The sequence below is a fragment of the Furipterus horrens genome, unplaced genomic scaffold (genome assembly GCF_987537825.1).
Source record: "Furipterus horrens unplaced genomic scaffold, mFurHor1.1.pri manual_scaffold_3, whole genome shotgun sequence".
NCBI lineage: Eukaryota > Metazoa > Chordata > Mammalia > Chiroptera > Furipteridae > Furipterus > Furipterus horrens.
In genome coordinates, this window is record NW_028327173.1 from 179,977,651 (window position 1) to 180,000,863 (window position 23,213).

At 36.5% G+C, this 23,213-nt stretch overlaps 1 protein-coding gene across 1 annotated transcript in view; it reads left to right on the forward strand.

Annotated features, from left to right (window-relative positions):
• MNAT1 (MNAT1 component of CDK activating kinase) overlaps positions 1-23,213 on the forward strand; it is a 197,627-nt gene that overhangs the window by 33,934 nt on the left and 140,480 nt on the right. The window contains exons 2-3 of the mRNA XM_090270955.1: positions 19,213-19,365; positions 20,934-21,007. Of these exons, the coding sequence (XP_090127081.1) occupies positions 19,213-19,365; positions 20,934-21,007 (227 nt within the window). The remainder of the gene's footprint in view (positions 1-19,212; positions 19,366-20,933; positions 21,008-23,213) is intronic.

Below are 23,213 nucleotides of genomic sequence, written 5' to 3' on the forward strand. Positions count from 1 at the left end.
CTCCCCTCCACATCCCCACTCTTATTAGGGATTTCTTGACCCAAGGATAGGTAGGACGACGACCATGTCCAGCTTGAAGCACCTAGAGGAGCTCGAGACCTTTGTCCATTGTCCTTTATAAGATTGTAAAGGGTCTTAAGTCTGAGAGGGAGGGATTGTTATTTTTTATTGTTAAAATATTTAACTAATTAATTATTTAAAAAAAAAGAAGGATATATGAAAGGGTGAGCCATGGGCATGGACTTAGGGAGGGGATTGTCGGGGAAGGGGGGTGCTGGGCGGAGGGGAGCAAAGGGGAAAAAATTGGAACTATTGTAACAATATAATCAATAAAATATACTTTAAAAAAATTAAAAAAAAAATTTTGGACTTTTACTTGTGATATAACTGATATTTGCAGAGGTTGGATATAACTTCCGTTTAGGTGTAGAACCCTTTTCTGCCTCTATACAATTTAAAAGTTGTAAACTTAAAATATATATAATACTTATATGTGTATATATTTTTAAATTTTAAATCTTGATATATAAAAGTATAAATATAAATTGAAAATGATTTTTTTAAACGAATCTGTTAACTATGCAATTTTTTTGTTGCTGATGTCCTAAGATGATGACTCAGTAAACGTGAAAGGATTGCATCTGTTAAATACAAACTACTGCTCTGGCTGGTGTGGCTCAGTTGGTTTTGTGTTGCTTCGTGGACTGAAAGGTTGCAGGTTTGATTCCCAGTCAGGGCACATGTCTAGTTTGTGCATTCCATCCCCAGTGGGGCGTGGGTGAGAAGGCAACCAATCGATGTTTCTCTCTTACATCGATGTTTCCCTCCCCTCCCTCCCCTCCCTCCCTCTCTCCCTCCCTCTCTCTTTAAAAAAAATGAGAAGTGTCCTTGGGTGAGGATAAAAAATTAAAAAAAAAAAAAAAAATACAAACTACTCCATCCCCCATTTTTAGGTACCAGTCTTGATTTTCAAAATCTTTTTGAGGGGTTTTCATATATAGGACAAATAAGTTAACAAGCAGTCAATACCATTCATTATAAGACCTAAGGGTTCATTTTGGGGAGGTTTATTAATATAGTTTAATAATATAATTATTAAACATCAAATTATTGGTAGGTACTTGTTAGAACTTCAAATATATTACAGTTGAAATTTGAAACAATAAAAAAGGAGAGAATAAATGTTCTTTAAGAAATAGGAAATGTTAAAAAAAGTTCGAAATAGGAAATGTTTTCAGATAATATGGAGAAAGTGTGGAGAATTACAGTTGAATAATAAAAACTAATGTTTGTACCTAAATCAAATTTGAGAGTTTCTGTTTTAATAAGTAGTTAAGGTTTGGGTTCAGAGATCTGTTTCCCTTATAGTAAACATTTTTAATATAGGAACAGATCAGGGAAATAGTTTCCATATGCTTCTCGAGGTGTTAACAATGCACTTTTGGATTGGGAATGCAATATAAACCTGAACTATATTCTGAAAGGTGAGTGGAGGAGCATTTCAGTGTAATATGTACAAGAAACCCTTGTGCTTTGTGGATTTGTGACTTATGGTTTTGTGAGTTTCTGGTCATGCAAATTACTCCCACACAAACCTGGAGTCTAACACACCTTGTTCTGTCTGGCCAGCTTACAGCCTTAGTCTGGTCCAATATTTCTTTTTACTACAGTTCATCCCTCTGGGATCTTTCTTGGATACCCTTACTAGTGGGAGAATTGAGGCCAGTTTTGGGGCTTAGTCTAAGGGACTTAAGGTACATAAAACAAAGAGGATGGCTGGGGGAAGGAAAAGAAAAATCCAAGTGGTAGTTATATCTGCCAGACCCTTTGGGTTTTCTAATGACTTTGGAGGCAAGAACAATTCAGTTTTTGAATTATAGCTAATTTTATTTCTGCTTGAGTTTGAATATATAGTGTTATTATATTACTGATTTATTAAGAACTCCAGAATATATCCATATAAAAAGTAGAATAATTGTCCAAGAGTTGCATGTTTAATAACTATTCTTGGTTGACTTTTAGAAGTCTTGGTTGCAAATGATATGACCCACAGAAGCACAAGAAAAAATCCTAATGGGTTTTAGAGTTATATCTCTGAACAGGATTTTTCTAACCTTTCTTTTAGGATAACAACAAAATCTTTCAAATGGAGGTAGGGCAAGAGTAGCATTAGAATAACCTACGAATGTTTTAAAAAAGTACTCCTCCTCCTATAGAAATGCTTACTGTGTCTTAGGCATAATACTGAATGTTCTTTATTCATTATCTCATTTAATCTTTATAATAACTCTAATTGGTATGTACTGTTAACATCCTTTTTTTGTGGATGTGGGAATTGAGGCTGAGAGACTTTAAGTAACTTGCCTAGGGTAACAAAACTAGTAAATGGCTCAGCCTGGATTCAACATTGTCTAATTGATGACAAATCTCTGCTTCTAAATTACTAGGCTATAATTCACTTCCAACAAACCCTTTTTGTCTTCTCCACTATATCAGAATGGGGATGATGGCAAGGGCATGTGCATTTTCAAAAAGATACCCTAGTCCCCAAGGCTATAATGTCGAGTTTGTATTTAAAAATTTTTTTGCATACAATATGTATATATAACATGTGTAGCTTAATAAATAATAATAGCAAATCAAACAGCTGTGTAGGATATTACCGATGTCTTTGAAGCCTCTATTCTTTCTCTATTATATTTCTTCCTTCTCCCATAGAGATGACTACTACCCTGAATTTTGTGTTAATCATTTCTTTTTCTTTATAGATTTGCCACATAATGCTGGATCTCTGAGCAGTTTAATTTTGAATTTTGTGTGATTTATAGGTGTGCTATTTTTAAAAAGATATTTTAAGTGTACAGTTTAGTAGTGTTAAGTATATTTACATGGATTTGCAAGAGATTGGTAGAACTTTTTTATCTTGCAAAACTGAAACTATACCCATTAACACTCATTTCCATTCTCCTGACCCCTCAGCCCTTGACAACCACCTTTCTATTTTCTGTTTCTGATTTTGACTACTTTAAATACTTCGTATAAGTGGAATCATACAGTATTTGTGCTTTAGTGATTGACTTATTTCACTTAGCATAATGTCCTCAAGGTTCACCCATTTTGTTGGGTGTGGCAGGATTTCTTTTTTTTTTTAAAGGCTGAATTACATTGGGTGTAAATACCACATTTAGTTTCTCTGTTGAACCATTGATGGACATTCAGGTTGTTTCCATATTTTAGCTATTGTGAATAATGTTGCAGTGCACATGGGGAGTGCAGATACCTTTTCAAGATCCTGATACCAGGTCTTTTGGATATGTACCGAGAGCACGAGTGCTAGCTGATATGGCAAATTTTAATATTTGGAGGAACCTCTGTACTGTTTCCCATGTGGCTTCACCATTTGACATTCCCACAAGCAATGTACAAGCGTTCCAGTTTCAACTTTGTTCATTCAATATTGTGTTTTGAGTTATGGTTTTGAGATTCATTCACGTTGATGCATGTAGTTGTAATTTGTTCATTTCTCCTGCTATATAGCATTTCACTATATGACAGTATTGCATTTTATTTATCCATCCTACTGTTAATGGACATATGGGTTGTTTTCAAATTTGTTTTTGCAATAGGAAATACTTAGACAACATTTTTGTACATGTCTCCTGGGCACATGAGTTAGAATAGAATTGTTTGATTACAAGGCATGTGCATGTCTCCAAAGAGGTTGTACTATCTACATTCCAATCAGCACAAGGAATATACGGTTTTCTACATCTTTGTCAACATTTGGTATTGTCAGATTTTAAAATTAAAAAAATTTTTTCAGATGTCAAATGGTATTTTACTATGGTAATATATTTCCTTTTCATACTTCTTGTTTGGCAGCTTCTAGTTCCGCTTCTGTTAATGGCTCTATAGGGTGAGAATCTGACCACTTTTCGCTCTATCTTCACTGCTTTCATATTGGTTTGAGTACCTTTATTTACAATAATAGCCCATGACTTAGCTTACTTGCTTTGCCCATGCCCTGTAGTCTGTTTTCCACACAACAGCCAGAGTGACCCTTTATTTTTTCCTTTTTATTAAATTTATTGGGGTGACACTGGATAACAAAATTATAGAGGTTTCAAGTGCACAATTCCACAGCGCATCATCTCTACACTGTATTGTGTGTTCAGCACCCCCAGTCAAATATCCTTTTGTCACCACTTATTCCTCCTTATACCCTCTTCCACCTCCCCCTACACCCTGTTCCCTCTGGTAATCACCACACTGTTGTTCCTGTTCATGAGTTTCTCTTTTTTGGCTCAATTCCTCCACCCTTCCCACCTACTCCCCCACCACCCTGCTGTTAACATGCTTTCTGAGTCTGTCTCTTAATTTTTTTTAACCTTCACCAGAGGATATGTTTTTATTCATTTTAGTAAGAGAGGGAGAAGGAGAGGGAGGGAGAGAGGGGGTGGCGGGGGAGAGAGAGAGAGAGAGAGAGAGAGAGAGAGAGAAAGAGAGAGAGAGAAGGAGAGAGAGAAAGAGAGAGAGAAGGAGAGAGAGAGAGAGAGAGAAAGAGAGAGAGAGAGAGAGAGAAGGAGAGAGAGAGAGAGAGAGAGAGAGAGAGAGAGAAGGAGAGAGAGAGAGAGAGAGAGAGAACAAGAGTATGGAAAAAAGAAAGATTGATGTGAGAGAAGCTTCAATCAGTTGCCTCCCATATGCGCCCTGACCAGGCATCGAACCCACAACCTAGTTATGTGCCTTGACTGGGGATGGAACCTGCAACCTTTTAGGGTATAAGATGATGCTCCTATCAGCTGAGCCATGGGGCCAGGGCCTAGATGTTTTAAGCCATGAAGAATTTAATACACACAATTACAGACTTACAAACCCACTTAGAAAGACTAGAGCAGTGAGGGAAAAGAAACTGCCACGTTCAGAAAGTCAGGAAGAGCAAGAATTGTAGAAAAACTGCTGCTACTGACCTCAGTTGTTTTTATCATTGAAGTTGGTGATTCATAGAACACCTGAAAGCTGTGAATGAAACCTCATTTGTCATCTGCTTATGCCCACATGCCTGTCTGTTGCTGCTGAAGGAGCAATAATGATTCTACTGCCCTTAAGTTGTCCAGATCTTTTGCAGATGTTTATCAAAAGGTAGAATCAAAACTGGAGTCTTGGCTGCCAGAATTTTGGAAAATGTAGTTGCCAGATTTCCCAGAGTCCCTGGGAAAGCAATCTACCATAGCTAACTATGAGAGAGGATAACAGGGTTACCAACTTTAGATTGGGTTTGGTAAAGAACGCATCTCTAAAGAGGAGACATCTTATGGACACGATGTTTTAAAAGATGGAGAGGTCAATTTCTAACAAGAATTTTGGCTGTTTTATGGCACAAGTGGAGGACTACCTTAGATAGGAATAGGGACAATTTTTCAGTAAGAGTCTTTCTGAACAGATGACATTGGGTTTGTGACTTTACTTATGAGAGGAGACAGCCATAGGAAGACTGGAGAGAAGGGAGTTTCTGTCAGAGAAGGTAAGTACAGTTGCCCTGAAACTTGAATAACCTTGGCATGTTGGAAGGACAGAAAGAAGACAGGAGTATGTTGATTAATAGGACATGTAGCTGGAGAGTTAGGTAGGGGTCAGGTCATGTAGTGTCTTTAAGAGCCTAGTAACACATTTGGAGTGTATGCTATTTAACATGAGATCCCATTGGGTCATAAATAAGGAAGTGAAATTAACTAATTTCTTAATTTAAAGAGGTTATTCTTGTTCTGTAAAGAATAAATTTGGGGTAAAGGAGGAGAGAGATGGTTGGGGGCAATAGCGAAAGCAAGGAGAGCAATTGGGAGGCTTTAGCAGTATTCAGATAATAAATGGTAGTGGCTTATAGCAGTGGAAATGGCCAAAAATGGATTCGTTTTAGCAAGTATTTAGATGTGATGTCAATTGGTCTTGCTATAAATTAGATGTGACGAATTAGGAATAGAGAAGTCAAGGAGCTTTTAGATTTTGAATTGAGCAACTGGGTGGATGGTGGTGACATTTCCTGAAATAGGAATCCTTGGGGGAGAAGCAGGTAGAGCAGGGTGAAAGAATCAAGAATTCCGTTCGGACTTGTTATGTTTGAGATTACCCTAGACATTTGAGTGAAATTGTTGATTAGGTAGCTGAGCTGGAATCTGGAGCCCAGGAATGAGATGAAGTCTGTAGTCTAGTTCTGAGAGTCATATTTAGAGCTATTTATACTAGATGTAATTATGGAGGGAGAAGAATGCCCAGGACATAACTGTAGGCACTTCAACTTCCCGATGACTTACAGAGGAAAAGGAGCCAGCAAAAGAAGTGGAAAAAAGTAGGCAGGTAAGAGGAAAACCAGATAAATTGTGAGGTTACAAAAGCCTAGGGAATATGGTGTTCCCAGATGGAGGAAGTAGTCAGTTGTGCTGATGCTGCTAAGAGGCGGTATAAATTGAGGACAGAGATTCTCTATTAACTACTGGGTTTGGCAGTATTGAGGACGTTGGTAAAATTCTTGAGCATCATTTCCATGGAAAGTCAGGAATAAAAGATGCAATGAGTTAAAGAGAGAATGGTAGGTGAGGCAGTCAAGATCGAATTATGGGCAAGTTTTCCTTCAGGAATTATGCTATGAATGGGTGGTAGCTTCAAAGGAATGTAGACTCAAATGTGTGTGTGTTTTAAGATGGTTGTCAATATTAAGGTTTGTTCATATTTCAATAGAAGTGATTCGGGAGAGGAAGACATTCATAATGCAGGAGAGGGGAAATTTGCAAAATTAAAATACTTGAGTAGAGATTAGGGAATGGGATGTAGAGCGCAAGTGGAGGGGAGAGAGCGTCCCTATTTAATAGCAGAGATACATTTTTCATTTCATAAGGAATAAAGATTAATATGATTATAGAAGTGGTTAGATTGATGGTATTGGCATTCAGAAATGAGATGATTTTTGTCTGACCACATCCTCCTTAATTAATTTAGTATGAGGCTAGGACACCAGCTATGATTGAGGCGAGAATAGGAGGTGTTGGAAATCTAAGGAGAGAGGAGAAAGCATGAAATAGTTCTCTTAATGATTGGAGAAACGAATTTACTTAGAAAGTGTAGAAGAAATACTTGGCATTGTTGTGCTCATCTGAGATCTCTGGGGGTGATTTTAAAGTAAATTCAGTTCATAAGGTAATGAGGTGCTTTCTCCTGATGGGTAGATGGGTTCAATCACAAATGATTGGGGGTTATAATAATGGAGAGAGTGCAAGTGAGTTAATTGTATTTACAAGGGATTGGTTATAATACTAGATGCTGAAATCTAAGCTTATTTAAGTTAGAACCTTGAGGGGGTTATCCTTGAGGGAGAGTAATAGGGTCTGTGGATGGGCAGTCCTTGTGGGGTCAGAGGGTAGAGTGATGGTACTCAGTGCAAGTCATCTGAAAGGAGAGGAAGAGGATTTTAGAGAGTAAGATGCTAGAAATAGAGAATCCAGAGGTGATCTATGTACTGACAATGACAAGACTGAGGGTTGAACGTATGAGGGTGGGTGACTAAAGTGAGATGGGGCAAGAGATCTCTGGGGTCAAGGAGGTCAAGGAATTTAGTGCTTGGGACTTATGAGGATGTTCATGTTGCCAAAAATGATGATAGGAATAGTAGTGAACAAGAAGACCATATGACAGACATAGAAGACTATATTAGGGAGAGAGAAGCAGATATTTTTAGGGGTGTCCTAACTGGGATTCACAACTAGAATAGCATAGTTGAAATGTCTGGATAATATGAATGTAAATTGGTAATACTGTGGAGCATATTTACCATCAGTGGGTATAAAGGGTAATGTGGAGGAGATGAGAAGAGAGTGAGTGTGATCATTGACAGGAAAAGAGAAAGGTGCAGTATATATTTGAGATAGTTTAGGAGTTTATAGTGTTTTAAGTAATTGAACAACAATAAAATATATATTAAAAATTAATTTGTGTAGTTGAGGAAGTAGAATATACTCGTATTGCTTTAGGACATTAATTCTCTTAGTAAGATATGTGTTCTTTCTCTCTTATATAACCCCATTTTGACACTTTATTCCATATAAGATTATGTTTTTAGAGGTAGATATACCAAGAGCTTGGAGATAATTTTTGTCTGTTCTTTATTTTGATGGAATACAAGTGATCCAAATAAAAGTATTTGTCTTAATGTCACGTATTTTAAGACTTTTATTTATGACTGTTATTCTTTACCTTTTATGAAGGGATTTTTTTTATTGCTTGTATGGTTCATACAATATGTGACTTTTTTTGTTTGGCTCCTTTCACTTAGCATAATGTTTTCAAGGTTACTCCACATTGGAACATGTATCAATACTCCATTCCTTTTTATGGTTGAATACTTCTTTTGTACATATATAGCACAATTTGTTTTTCCATTCATATGTTGGTGGACATCTGGGTTCTTTCTGCCTTTGATGATTGTAGATAATGGTGTTAAGAACATGTTTGTACATATATTTGTTTGAGTACCTGTTTTTCAGATCTTTTAAGTATATAACTAGGAGTGGAATCACTAGCTCATATAATTCTGTGTTTAACTTTTTGAGGAACCATCAAACTTTCCACAGCAGATGAAACATTTTTAATCCCATCATCAATGTATGAGGGTTTAATTTTTTTACATCCTTGGTAATACTTGTTATTGTCTATTTTAAAAATAGAGCCATCCTAGTGGGTATGAAATGACATTGCATTGTTGTTTTAACTTCCCTAATTACTAATGATGATGAACATCTTTTTATGTACTTGTTGGCCATTCGTGTATCTTTCTTGGAGAAATTTCTATTTATGTCTCCCCTCAACCCCCGCTTTTTATTTATTTATTTATTTTTTGGTTGTTTGTCTTTTTGCTATTGAGTTGTAAACATTCTTTGTATATTCTGGATACTAGACACTTACCAGATATATGATTTGTAAATATTTTTTCCATTCTGTAGATTAGCTTTTTGCTTTTCTGATAATGTCTTTTGATGCACTAAATTTTTAAAATTTTAATGAAGTATAACATATCTATTTCTTTTATTGCTCATGCTATATTTGCATTATATCTAACATCCCATTGCCAAATCCAAAGTCATGAAGATTTACCTCTAGGTTTTCTTTTAAGAGTTTTACGGGACAGACATTTAACCAGGCTCATCAAGAAAAAAAGAGAGGACCCAAATAAATAAAATCAGAAATGAAAGAGGAGAAGTTACAGCGGATACCACAGAAATACAAAAGATTGTAAGAAATTACTATGAACTACTATATGCCAAGAAATTGGGCAACCTGGCAAAACTGGACAAATTTCTAGAAACATACAGTCTTGCAAAACTGAACAAGAAGAATCAGAAAGCCTGAGAACAGACCGATAACAGCTAGTGAAATTGAAGCAGTAATAAAAAATCTCCCAGCACACAGAAGCCCTGAACTGAAAGGCTTCACAGGTGAATTTTACCAAACATTTAAGGGAGAACTAACTCCTATCCTTCTCTAACTATTCCAAAAAATTTGAGAACAGGGAAGACTCCCAAACTCTTTTTACGAGGCCACTATCATTCTAATTCCAGAATGAGGTAAAGACACAACAAAGAAAGAAAACTATAGGCCAATATCTCTGATGAACATAGGTGCCAAAATCCTCAAGAGTTTTGTGGGTTTAGGTGTTATATTTAGGTCATTGAATAATTTTGAGTTAATTTTAACATATGGTATGAGGTAGGGATTCCACTTCACATGGATATAGCTTTGATTTTCAAGCTGTAGTAGTATAATTCCTAAGAAAACCTGCTTCCATTTCCCTGTGCAGCCTTTCTGTCCTGGCTACCCTGTGTAAGCAAAACTGTGCCTGCTATGGCTTGTTATGAATGTATCAAGACGTGAAAGCCTCTAAATATTTTTGACAGAGCAAATGATAGTAAGAAATAAGAAACAGTTGAACTCTTAGAATTGAGCTTTGTATTTAGAAATCTCTGCTTGCCTTTGTACTTTACTAGAGGCTGTGGTGTTTGTTTTTTAAGTTGTACTTTTTCATAATCTCTAGTTTTTTTTCTTTCAAGCAGAATTTCTATTATAGAACGTGTGGCGCTCTGTTTATTAAGGTTACTAAAGTGTGCTGCTGAGAAGCTGCTCTTATTGGCAGCCCTTGGTATGTGAGCAATGAAAAACAGATAATAATGTAACATTACAACTTACAAAATTTATAAGTTTTGTCTGTAAAATTAGATTTGATAGATTTGTTAGTGGAGTATTCAGTGATAAGAATATTGCATATGATACCATACTGTTAACTGCTGTTTTAAGTGGTAAGTTTTGTTTCACCTAAAAAAGTGTTCAGAACATATTTCATAAAACTCTTTTGTACTTGGACATAAAAACAATGCATCATATTTGAAGATAGCAGGGCCAGCCATTGTTCACACACTGATTATCTTTGGAATTAATTTTAAAATAGCAATGGGTAATTCTTATGAAATAGTTTATTTTGTTTTAACTCTTGAAGATTAACAGTGATTTTGCTTACTGTGGTGTTTTTTGAAAGATATAAATATTTCTTCAAAGTTTTGATAATATAAACCCAGGAGTCGGCTATAATCTTTCTGAGGTTTTCTTCTTTATGCTGAATTGTAACTACTGAGGATATTTCCATCCTTAGTCTAGGCCTTAAAATTTTTTTAAAGAAAAATTCTGTTGGTCACATATATTTGAATAATTAACCAAATCAGTAGGCTTGCTTTATTAATGGGGTCTAATTGGTGCTCCCAAGCAGGTAACTACCTGCTTTTCTCTTGTGGCTTTTAGGATTCATCCTTTTTTTAAAGGCTTGTCAATTTAATTATGATGTGTCTTGGTGCAGGCCTCTTTGGGTTCGACCTGTTTGGGACTCTGGCCTTCCTGGACTTGTGTGTCTTTTTCCTTCACCAGACTGGGGAAGTTTTCAGTCATTATGCCTTCGGATAGGTTCTCGATCCCTTGCTCACTCTCTTTCTTTTATTCGCATGATGTGGATGTTGTTATGCTTCATGTTGTTCCAAATGTTTCTTAAGCTCTTCTCATTTTTAAAAAATACTTTTTTGTTTTTGTTGCTCTGCCTGGGTGTTTTTTCTACCTTGTTTTCCAAATCACTGATTTGATCCTCTGCCTCATCTAACCTACTGTATGTTATTTATTATTTATTTATTCATTCCATTGTATTACTCATTTAAGATATTGCATTCTTTATTACTGACTGGTCCTTTTTAATGGTTTCTGTGTCTTTTTTCATGCTGTTGAGAATCCTTATAATGATTACTTTAAACTCTCTAGCTGATAAATTGCTTCCATCCATTTCATCTAGTTCTTGTTCTGGAGAATTTTCTTGTTCTTTCCTTTGGGATCTGTTTTGTTGTCTTCTCATTTTGGCAGCTGCTTTGTATTTTCCTCCTTAGTTGTTATCATAATTAGTTGTTAAACTGATCACTTGTTAAGCTAATTAAGCTGTAATCAGCAGCCCAGTTTATTCACGACAGGGTGGGGCAGAGTAAATCGAGGGCGGGACTATTGCTTCCCCTCTGGCTGATTCTTCTGGGAGGGGAATGCTCTGCCCCAGAAAGATGGCTTCTGCACTGTGGGGAGTGACTCTGCCCAGGGATCCTGGCGACTGTTTCTTCGGTTCTCTCCCCAGAGCCAGCAGCTCCAGACTCTCCTCAAGCATCTCTAATCCACTCTGTCCTCCCTCTGCCAGAGCCCAGTGTAAGTGGCTGCAAATGAACTTTTGTATGTTGTCCCTTTAAGAGGCTTTCTGTGTCTCCAGCCATCTCTTCCTGGCAGACATACCCTGCTGCTTTTCACAGCTGAATGTTATCTGGATTGCTTTCCTTCTTGGATTCTGTAGGCTGGGGAGTCCAGCTTGGGGTTTAAACCCCAAACTTTTCAGGGGGAACCTCTACTGCCACTGAAATACCCCTCTCGAACTTCAGCCTGTGGGAGCCTAGCCTGCCCTCTTGCACCTCCTCCGCACTCCCTACCTGTCTTGTTGTGGTGAAGTGGTTTCTTCTGTCTGTCACTGGTTATACGGCTTCTCTCCAGCTAGGGTTCAGTTTGTTTTTCAGGATGACTTCTCTACAATTTAGTTGTAATTCCAGATTGGTCCTGGGAGGAGGTTAGTGTAGCTTCCAATTACTCCTCTGTCATCTTGGATATCTGCCTTTTTTCCCCTTACGTTATTCTTTTTGTAGTGGCTGCCCTAGAGTTTGCAATATCTGAGGTCTGTCTGGAAAAAGTCCGGCCATTGTTAATATAACGAGAACAGTTTGTGCCACATCGATGTAACGTGGCAGCCAAGGACTTCACTGTACCTGTCAGTGGGGATAGTAGACGCTGTTGAGTGAGCATGTGTACTGTGTGGCTGTCACATTCAGAATGACTGAGCGAGTAGAGCAATGAATCTGCATCAAATTTTGCATTAAGCTTGAACATTCCTCCATGGAAACTATTTGGATTATTCAGATAAAGGCCATGACTGTGGGCAAGTGGTGATTGGCAGATTTTTATCACGACAGTGCGCCCACTCATGCATCATGTTGCATTCAGAATTTTTTAAGGAAATCTCAAATCACTCAGGTGACTCAGCCCCCTTACAGCCCAGATTTGGCACCATGAAACTTCTGGCTTTTCCCAAAACTAAAATCACCTTTGAAAGGGAAGAGATTTCTGACCATTGATAAGAGTTAGGAAAATATGATGAGGGCAGCTTATAGTGATTGGGAGAACTGTGTGAGGTCTCAAGGTGCCTACTTTGAAGGGGACTGAGGTATCATTGCCCTGTGTATAATGTTTCTTGTATCTTGTATCTTCTTCAGTAAATGTCTCTTTTTCATATTACGTGGTTGGATACCTTCTGGACAGACTAGTGTATGAAGATGATCTGGCTTCCATATATACACAATTTAAAAAAGGAAAAGCTTATAGATAGTCTTTTCAGATAATTGTTATTCTTTGGGCTTCTTAGGTAAATGAATGTTTAGTTCCTTTGAATCATTGTGAAGGTAAAGATGATGTCTTGTTTAGTTCAGGACCTGCACTTCTGGAAATTGTAGTATTAATTGAATTTCCCCTTTCCTTTCCCAAGGTAGAGTTAATAGTAATGGTGGTCCCTATCAGATGCATTCTTGGCTTGGTATACTGGCAATTTTTTTGTACTTTTAAAATTATCCAAAGCCCTGAATGGCCTGGTGGCTATGTTGTGTGTTCCTTTAGCATTTATATAATTGTTTGTCAGTACTCTCGGTCTATAGTATTATTTCTGAAGTTCTTCATAAAGTTAGATAGAGGGGGCTTTTTCTCCTTTTTCTAACTGAGCTTCATCTTGTTTTCTTAACAGTATTTTTGAAGGGTCATCAAGCTTCTATCAAATGTGATCTTGACATTGAACACTATCACCTGCACACACTATTTGGCTTTTTTTTTTTTTTTTTTTTTGTCAAAACTATTAATCACTAGGCCATTATAATCTAGTTTAAAACCTAACTACCATTTATAACAGTTTATTTTTTTAAGTATATTTTATTGATTATGCTATTACAGTTGTCCCAATTTTTCCCCCTTTGCCCCCACTGCCAGGTACCCCTTCCCTCAAGCAATACTCCACTTAGTTCATGTCCGTGGGTTTTACATATAAGTTCTTTGACTTCTCCATTCCCTATATTATTCTCAACATGCCCTTCTCTGTTTTGTTCCTACCTGTTATGCTTCTTAATCCCTGTACCTTTTCTCCATTCTCCCCTTCCCACTCCCAGCTAATAACCCTCCAAATGATCTCCATATTTATGATTCTGTTCCTATTCTGGTTGTTTGCTTAAATTTTTTTTTTTTTTTAAATTTTAGATTAAGTTGTTGATAGTTGTGAACTTGTTGCTTTTTTAATGCTGATGGTTTTGGCCTTCTTCTTTTTCTTAAATAGGTCCCTTTAACATTTCATACAATAAGGTCTTGGTGATGATGAACTCCTTTAGCTTTACCTTGTCTGGGAAGCATGTTATCTGTCCTTCCATTCTATAATAAATGAGAGTTTCGCTGGGTAGAGTAATCTAGGTTGTAGGTACTTGCTTTTCATCACGTTGAATACTTCTCATCAGCCTGCAAAGTTTCTTATGAGAAATCTGTTGATAATCTTATTGGAACTTCTGTGTAGGTAACTTTCTACTTTCCTCCTGCTGCTTTTAAGATTCTCTCCTTATCTTTAACCTTTGGCATTTTAATTATGATGTGTCTTGGTGTGGTTCTCTTTGGGTTCAACTTGTTGGGGACTCTCTGCTTCCTCATTTTGTATGTCTGTTTCCTTTGCCAAATTACTTTTTCAAATCAATTTTCCATTTTTTGCTCATTCTCTTCTCCTTCTGGCATCCTAATGATTCAGATGTTAGCATGTTTGGAGATATCCCAAAGGTTCCTAAGCCTCTCCTCGTTTTTTTTTTTTTTTTTTTAGTTCTTGTTTTCTCTTTTTGTTTTGATTGAATGGTTATTTCTTTGTAATGATAAAGTTGTTAGTTTGAATGCTGGCTTCCTTGCTTTCTCTGTTGGTTTCCTGTGGATTATTCTTTATTTCATTTGGTGTAACTTCCCTTTCTTCCTTTTATTTTTTTGACTTTCTCAAGGAGTTCTTTGAACATCCTGATAAGCAGTGCTTTGAACTCCGCATCTGATAGGTTGGCTATCTCTGTTTTGCTTAGTTCTTTTTCTGGGGTTTTGTTCTGTTCTTTGTTTTGTGCCATATTTCTTTGTCTCCTCAATTTGTCAGCCTCTCCTTGTTTCTGTGTATTAGGTAGAGCTACTTTGACTCCCTGTAAAGGGCACCTATAAATTGTATGGGGCAGAGCCTTAGGTAATTTTCAGAGTGGGGCTACTCCCTTCACTGCTTTGCATGCGTTTGTGGGGGAAGGGTTTACAGAGGTGACTGGACTGCTACTTATCTTCTAGGGGTTTGCCCTGCACTCCCTCCATTTTCAGTCAGTTCACCCACACTCTGTATGCTCGTGGTGCCCTTCCAGCTGTTGCTTGGTGTTGAATCCCAGAATGGATGGGTTTGTGTATGTTTTAAGACTGTGCAGTTTCTTTAAGCTAAGTTTCCTGAAAATCAGCAGTTTCTTTCACTGCCCTAATTCCCACTGGTTTTTATAGTTAGCAGTCATGGCGATTTATCTTTCTGGTGCTTGAACCCTGGGCTATGTGGTCTGGCTTGGGTCTGGGATAGCTCATTCCTCAAGTATCCCTCCCGATTTTTATCCACCACACACGAATATGAGACCCCCTCTGCCCATTTTGCTGCCGCCGCCTCTGAGCACCATCTCCATGTCTCCACCCCTCCTACTTTTCTGGATGATTGTGGCTTCTTTAAATCCATGATTGTCCAACTTCCATACAGTTCAATTTTCTGAACTTCTGGATGTTGTTTTGAGATATAGTTGTAATTCTTTTTTGTGGTTGCACGAGGAGGTACAGCGTGTCTATCTACACTTCCATCTTGACTGGAAGTCCAGATTCCTACCTTTAAAAAAATACATATTTTATTTATTTCTAGAAAGAGGGGAAAGGAGGGAGAAAGACAGGGAGAGAAACATCAGTGTGCAAGAGACACACTGATCAGTTGCCTCTCGTATGCTCACAACTGGGGACCTGGCCCATAACCCAGGCATGTTCCCTCACCTGGAATCAACCAGTGACGCTCTAGTTTGCAGCCCAGTGCTCAATCCACTGAGCCACACCAGGCAGGGCTACCTTTTTAATGTTCAGAGATAGGCTTTATACTCAGTAACCACTGGTACAGAAAAGTGAGGCAGCATATTTTACGAAAAAAATTTCCTTAGTAATATTCAGCTCCTACCTAAGGAATTCAGTACACATGGGTTTAAGAAATAAAATTTTTAGTTCTTATCTTTCAAGACCATAGACTTCTGTTTTGAGTTGTTTCCAGAAACCAAGGAGGTAATGAAGAATAGAAAGTGCTGATAAAACTAGGTTACTTCGAAGAAAGTCTTAAATGCAGAGTTTTAAATTATTATTGCTAATTGTGTTAATCTATTTTAATAATTATTGAAATTCTGCATGCAGTATAATCACTCTTGAAGAATTAAAAGCAAATGGGTTGATTAATAATCTTTGACAAAGGAATATAAGTAGTTAAATATTCTTGATACAAGGAAATAAAACTTAAAAATAATTTTTTTCAGAGAGAAAAGAGGGTAGGCACCATCCTGGTTTTTAAAAACGAAGGAAACAAAAAAAATGTTTTTGGGAATGAGTAATGACTTATGATTTCAGCTTTTTCATCAAATTTTTCTTGCTCTGCAGAATGTAATATTTTATTTGAAAAAATTCAGAGCACTTATGGAGGCCAAAGATTGCCCACATATTGGTGTTTTGATTGCTCTGTTGCCAGATGATATGAATTAGCAATTACCAGCTTTTCTTACGTTTTTGTATATGACTAATTTTTGTATCTGTAATATATAAATATATATTATAAATATGTAGAAAAAGATATGACGACATAAACACTAAACTGAACAGTAGTAATGCTATTTGTGGAAGGCGAGGTATAGAACAGAATGGACTAGAGCTTTTAGTTTTTTCTCTATGTACTTCTGTATTTGAGCTTAAGAAAAGGAATTTTATCTGCTGTTCTTTCAGCAGATGAAAATTGAAAGGGAAAAAGTTATGTAGGAAAATAATTAAATAATTATTTTTTATAGCGAGGGATAGAAACATCCACACCAGAGAGAAACATTGATCAGTTGCCTCTCCTACGCGTTCAGGGACTGAATCCCTAACCTAGGAATGTGCCCAGAACTGGAATTGAACTGGCGAACTTTCACTTTGTGGCACAGTGCCCATCTAGCTGTGCCACAGTGGACAGGGTGGAAATAAGTTATTAAAAATACTGTTTTAATGTTCTCATTGTCCCCCTCTCTTTGCTCACATCCCCCTGCCCTTGCCTCCCCTTCCCTCTGGCCATCACCACTTTAATGTTGTTGAAATCCTTATGATTTAAGGCAAATTTTAAAAAAGCATAGATGTAGAACTGATGGGAAAAAATAATGTGTTATGTTTTATATATAGTATGACCTTTAGAAATATTGAAGTGTTTCTATATTACCTTGTTGACTGAATTATTGATGGAGATGACTCTCCAGGTTCTTGAAATATTATTTGTAGCTCAGTAGTTTTGAGTATTTCAGAATGCTTCTTGCCTATAAATATCTTTAATCAGTGTAGTTATAAAGTATGCTTATTTTTAACTTACGTAGTTGGATTTAATTTCCTTTAACTACAATGATTAGGGGAAACACATCACTCAATCTTCCCAATCCCTTAGTGAATTTTCTAGTACTTTGTTGATCTTGATAATGACAACTGATCAGTTGATAATGACAACTGTGATCTCCGTTCTGTCTCTTAGGGACTCTTTTCCTCTATATTTTGATGGTACTTTTGAGATAAATGATGCAAAGGTGAATGTTAGTATTTTATTAATAACTAATTAATGATAAAATTGCTAACATTAATTTTATTAATAAGGATTAAAAATTCTTATTTTCCTGCTTCATTCTTCTCATTCAGCTTATTCCATGAGTCAACTACATACTTGGGAAAATAACAGCTTTTTCCTTATCATTAGCAATTTTCTTTTTCTCTCAATCTTATGTATTTTTTTATATATAGTTTATTGAGTACTTATTAATACTGTCAGGTGCTGGGGACAGAGGACAAGATAGACAAAATCCTTGCCCGCATGAAGTTTACATCCTAGTGGAGGTTAGAGAAAATCAACACATGAAGAAAGAAAGAATTTCAGGTAATGTTAAGAGAGGAGTTACGTGTGGCCCTAACCTGTATGGAGTTGGCCAAGATTACAATTGGATGACTACATACCAAAATAGGTAAATATTTAGAAGTTATGAATCAGCCCTGGCTTGTATGGCTCAGCTGGTTGAAGTGTCATCCCATAAACTGAAAGGTCATGGGTTTGATTACTCGTCAGGGCTCATGCCTGGGCTGCTGATTTGGTCCCTGGTTGGGGTATATACCAGAGGCACAGATGTTTCTCTCTCACATTGATATTTCCCTCCCTCTCTCCTTCCCTTCCCCTCTTTCTAAAATCAATAAGCATGTGTTCAGGTGAGGATTAAAAATAAAAAGTTATAAATTGAGGTACATTTTTGGCACAGTCTTAGTTTCCGTGCTGCATCCTGAGTTCTCTGTTGCCTGCATTCGCAAGAACCAAAGGCTAAAGGAGCTGCTCTCTTTTCCAGTCAGCCTTTCTACTTGCTGGTCTGATTAATAGCATGAATCTGTTGGGGCAGGGCAGGGATGATTGCGTGGTACCCGAATCTATCTAAAACAGTATGGGAACTGATCCTATCAAATCCCCAGGAATCTGGTACAGAGAGGTTAACCTCCTCTGCAGCTCCTTGCTTTTCCAACTCAGGACTTCTAAGCTCTCCCCCATATCAAAATACTCAAGGAGAGAGATTTGAGGTAGCCAATTTTGACTGGTTAAAGTTTTTTATAAGTAACCACTCTTTCTAGGACTTTTTGGGCAGAAGCTGTGGTAATTTTCTCCTTTCTCTGCACATATGGGGGCACTCTGATTTTCATCCTCTGGCTTGGGGGGCCTCCTTCAGCTAGCACTTCTCTCTTGTAATTTCCATTTGCTTAATTGCTTATTGAACTTTCAAAAAACTTTCTTACAAGGTTGAGAGGAAAAAAATGTCTGTGTCTTGGTGATTGACTTAAGCAGTGGTCTCTGAAGTATAGACCCCTGGCTGAAGATTTTCTTGCCCAGGTTTAAGGGTGATGGACTGAGAACGGAGGTGACCATGGGCCAGTCTTTTAACATGACTCTTTCACTTCTCCCTATCCTGCTGGCGCTGAATCCTCCTAGTCCCCAGCTCTATTTAATTTGTAAACTCATTTAATTTGGAAAACCAAATTGCTTGCTTGGAATACCTATATGTGAAAAGTAGCCTCTGAATGAAAATGAACATTTTCCAAAAATTTTAAGTAGAAATGACTAATTTTTCCACCCCACAAAGCCTGTCTAAACAAAAAAACGCCAAAACGTAAAAAGGCAAATTAAGTACAAACTTGTTGCACTCTTGAATACTAGCTTAAAAGTTATATGTATTTTTCTCCATACAGGTGTGAAAGTTGTGTGGATTTACTGTTTGTGAGAGGAGCTGGAAACTGTCCCGAGTGTGGCACTCCTCTAAGAAAGAGCAACTTTAGGGTACAACTCTTCGAAGATCCTTCTGTTGACAAGGAGGTTGAGATTCGGAAAAAAGTGCTAAAGATGTGAGTATTATTGCTTGAATAATTCATTCCACAAAGAGGACTTAAGTAATTATTTCAATAATTGCTATCATTATTTGAGGATTGTAACGTGGACAGTTTGGCAAGTGAATAAATGAGTATAAACTCATCTATGTATTTGTTCAACAAACATTAAGTTCTTCAAGAACTCAGATATATTAATTATCTAAACTTTGTTAGAAAAGAGTAGATCCTCTTGATCGGTGGCTTTACAACTCATTTATGTGCTATTTTTGCATTATTTTAATTAACAAATATCTATTGTGTACCTCCCATGTGGAAGCACTGCATTATACGTATTAGGCACTAGGTATGAAATGAGGGAAGCAGCTACAAACCTTGTCCTCAAAGGCTTTGCAGCATGGTAGCACAGGATAGCACAGAGGTAGACAATTTAAAACAGGCAAACAAAACAAGTATGGGATTATAAATTAAGAAAAATGCTGTGAAGTTAACGACAATGCTGATGTGGGTCAGTGATGTCAGGTAAGGCCTGAGGAGGTAACGTTTAATTTGAGATTTGAAGGCTATTAGAGAAAATCATGTCTTAGCTCTTATTTATTTTGATATATATCTCTTAAGTATGTGTGTGTACATACATATTCTTTTAAATTTATAATTTAGATTGCTCTTTGTTAATAGATTTGGGTTTTATTTTGTCTTCTTGTGACAAGCTACCTTATTGTTTTTGAAGTTTAAAGAATATGTATTTAATTATTTAATTATTTATTTATTTAGGTGGTTACATTTCACCAGTGTTTTAGCAGCATCTTTCTAGGTATCTACCCAGTGCTACTTTATCAATGCCCCAAGCTGCTCTTTTATTATTTGGATTACTTCTAGGAGATAGTCTTTCTTAGATTTGTATCTTTTATCACTAATGGCTGCGGTTTTCTAATTCTTCATAGGTATATTACAGTATTTACAGATTTTCCTGATGTAGCATTCCTTAGACTATAACTGTCATGAAAAACAGGAATTTAGTTTTAAATTAATTTTTAGCTTTTTGCAAGTTAACGAATCTGTAAGAAGTAAACAATATCTTGATTTTCAGTGATAGATCTGGTTAAAGCCCATTTTTCCTTCTGTCAGGGTCTTAGTTTCTTTTTCTTTCCGTAAGTCTTAGAACAATTTTGTATTGTACCACAAATTTAAGAATAACATTCTTTAAAAAAAAAAAAAGAAAACGATTTTATTTATTTGTTTTTACAGAGAGGGGAAGGGAGGGAGAAAGAGAGAGAGAAACATCAGTCAGTTGCCTTTTGTGTGCCCCCAGCTGGGGACCTGGCCTGCAAGACAGGCATGTGCTCTGACTAGGAATCGAACTGATGACCTTTCAGTTTGCAGGACAATGTCCAAACCACTGAGTCACACCAGTTAGGGCAAGAAAAACATTCCTGGTCTAGTTACAGGTGTCAAGAAAACAGTATTGTACATAGTAAGCAGTCCTTTTCCATGCTTATGTATGAATTAAGTAAGAATAAACAAACTAGTTGGATAATATTGAAAGCAGGTGAAATGTGATATGTTAATTTTTTCTTCTCTTCAAGATACAATAAAAGAGAAGAAGACTTTCCTAGTCTAAGAGAATATAACGATTTCCTGGAAGAAGTGGAAGAAATTGGTAAGTTTTTAGTGCTTATAGTTTTGGTGTTCTAATGTGTACTTTTATCTGTTAAATACCTAGGAGAACATTTCAAAACTCGAACAAATATTGCTGTGATAGTTGGTGTTTACCTAATTACTTTCTCTTGGACTTAATCATGTTTGTTATAGTGAAGGCATACTTAACTGAAGGACATCTTTTTTTCAAGCTATACTGACATTGTTGCTTAAAATATGATGAAAATATAAATGATTATTCTTGATAAGGTTTATATGTAGTAAATTTTTAGAAAATTTAAATTCCTGAGGAATGGATTATTCTAATTCCTTTTTTAAAAATATTTTTTAAATAACTGAAAAACCCAGAAAACCTTTTTGTTCAACTGTTACTGAAACTTTTCTAAGATATCTAAGTTTGTTTGTGGTGTCATAGCATATTTGCTATGTAGAGAACAGAATTTAGGCTTTTTCTGGAATCTCTTAGTGCTTTGGATCCATTGCTTTTTCATTATAATTGTTCATTGCACTTCGAATGTAATCTTAGCAACTATGAATAGCTTTGGATTTTAGCTGAAAAGATGGTGGAATTGGGAAAGCCAAGGCAAAGTAGAAGTTAAGATATAGACTGAGAAGATAAACCAAAAAGAAATCTGCAAGAACTGGGCAAGTAGGCAGATATGTAGAAATCTGTCTATACACAGATACTAAGTACAGTATAGGACAAAAAGTCTGGTCAGGCAATAAAGAGAAAAGGAAAATCATAGATGTCACAGAGCAGGTTGAATACATGGTCAGAAGTTCAACCAGACAAGCAGGATAACTAAAATAAACTGATGGATAAAGAAGGTAGGGAAGAAGGGATCTTGATTCTGGCACAAGGTTCTTGTTGAGTCATTATTTTAAAATACATGTATATTTTTGCTATGAGATGAATTAGTTGAATGGTTTTGCTATGAGATGAATTATCTGGGGCCCATAGGTAAAATGAAGTTCATGTCCAGAAGTGAGAGCTAGGATTGACAGGTAAGAGCAAATCTGGATATTAGGGCTATACAATATGTAATTCTTTACCAGGAAAGGAAACTGTGGCTCAGAGCATTTAATTTGAAAGTGATTTTATGAAGGACTATCTTCAGTTGTAGTATGTTGAAGCTTTCTTGATTAACTTCCACTCAGTTGACTCATTGGGATAACTGACATTTCCCAGTTTTTCTGTAAAATACACTGACTGTTGCCCAAAGCATAATGAATACTTGATGAATTCTGTCCATTAGAGGATGTCCTCAAGTATACCTCTGTACTTTTTTCAACAGTTCAGTTATACACCCAGAGTTGCATGCATTGGTAACCAAACCTTATGCCAGTGGTACTTGTTATTGTAATTGTATAATTTAATTAGGTAGTTTATAAGGTTGAGAAAAATTGCAAAACTTCATAAGGATTCTGCTTCTCAAATTCTTGGTCCACTTTTAGAAAAACAAAGTTAACTATAGATACAGGTATGATTTATACACAATACTCCAATTAAAGACTAGGTCTTGGCTTATGTAATTAAGTTAGAAAATGACCGTATACTTACTATATATGTTTTAACTTCAAGTGTTCAGGAGTATGTGTGTTTCTTTCCTTTAACAGATTTTAAAAAATAATTACTAATTCTGATTATGTTGGGTAAAGAGCAGTTTTATTGTATTTGAAGATATTGATAAAGTTTGGAACTTAGTCTCATGGACTTATAGTTTATTTTCTGAACTTCAGCTCAGTTCAGCAAATATTAATTGTTCTTTGTGAACTGTTTCACTTGCTGTGGACATAAGATTTTGCTTTCAATAAGTTCAGACTAAAGGGGGAGATAATTATGTAAACTAATGACTATAATTTAATATAAGGTATAAGCATTTATTTATAGTGTTACGGAATACAGATAACAAATAATTCAGCATTTAGGAAATACAGGTATAGTTTGGTGAAATTCAGAGAAGAGGTCACATTTGACCTTAAAAGATGAATAGGAATTTACCAGGTATAAAGAGGATGGAAGCACCTTTGTAGCAAAAGACAAAGTCAGAGAGATACAAGGGTGTTGAGCATGGTGGAGAATAAGCATGTAATCTGTTACAGGTAGATAGAATTGAGGAATCACTAGAAATGAGGCTTGAAAAACAGACTAGGCTGTCAGCTAGGCTGTCAGGGTAAGAACTTATTCTGTGATCAACAGTGAGCCA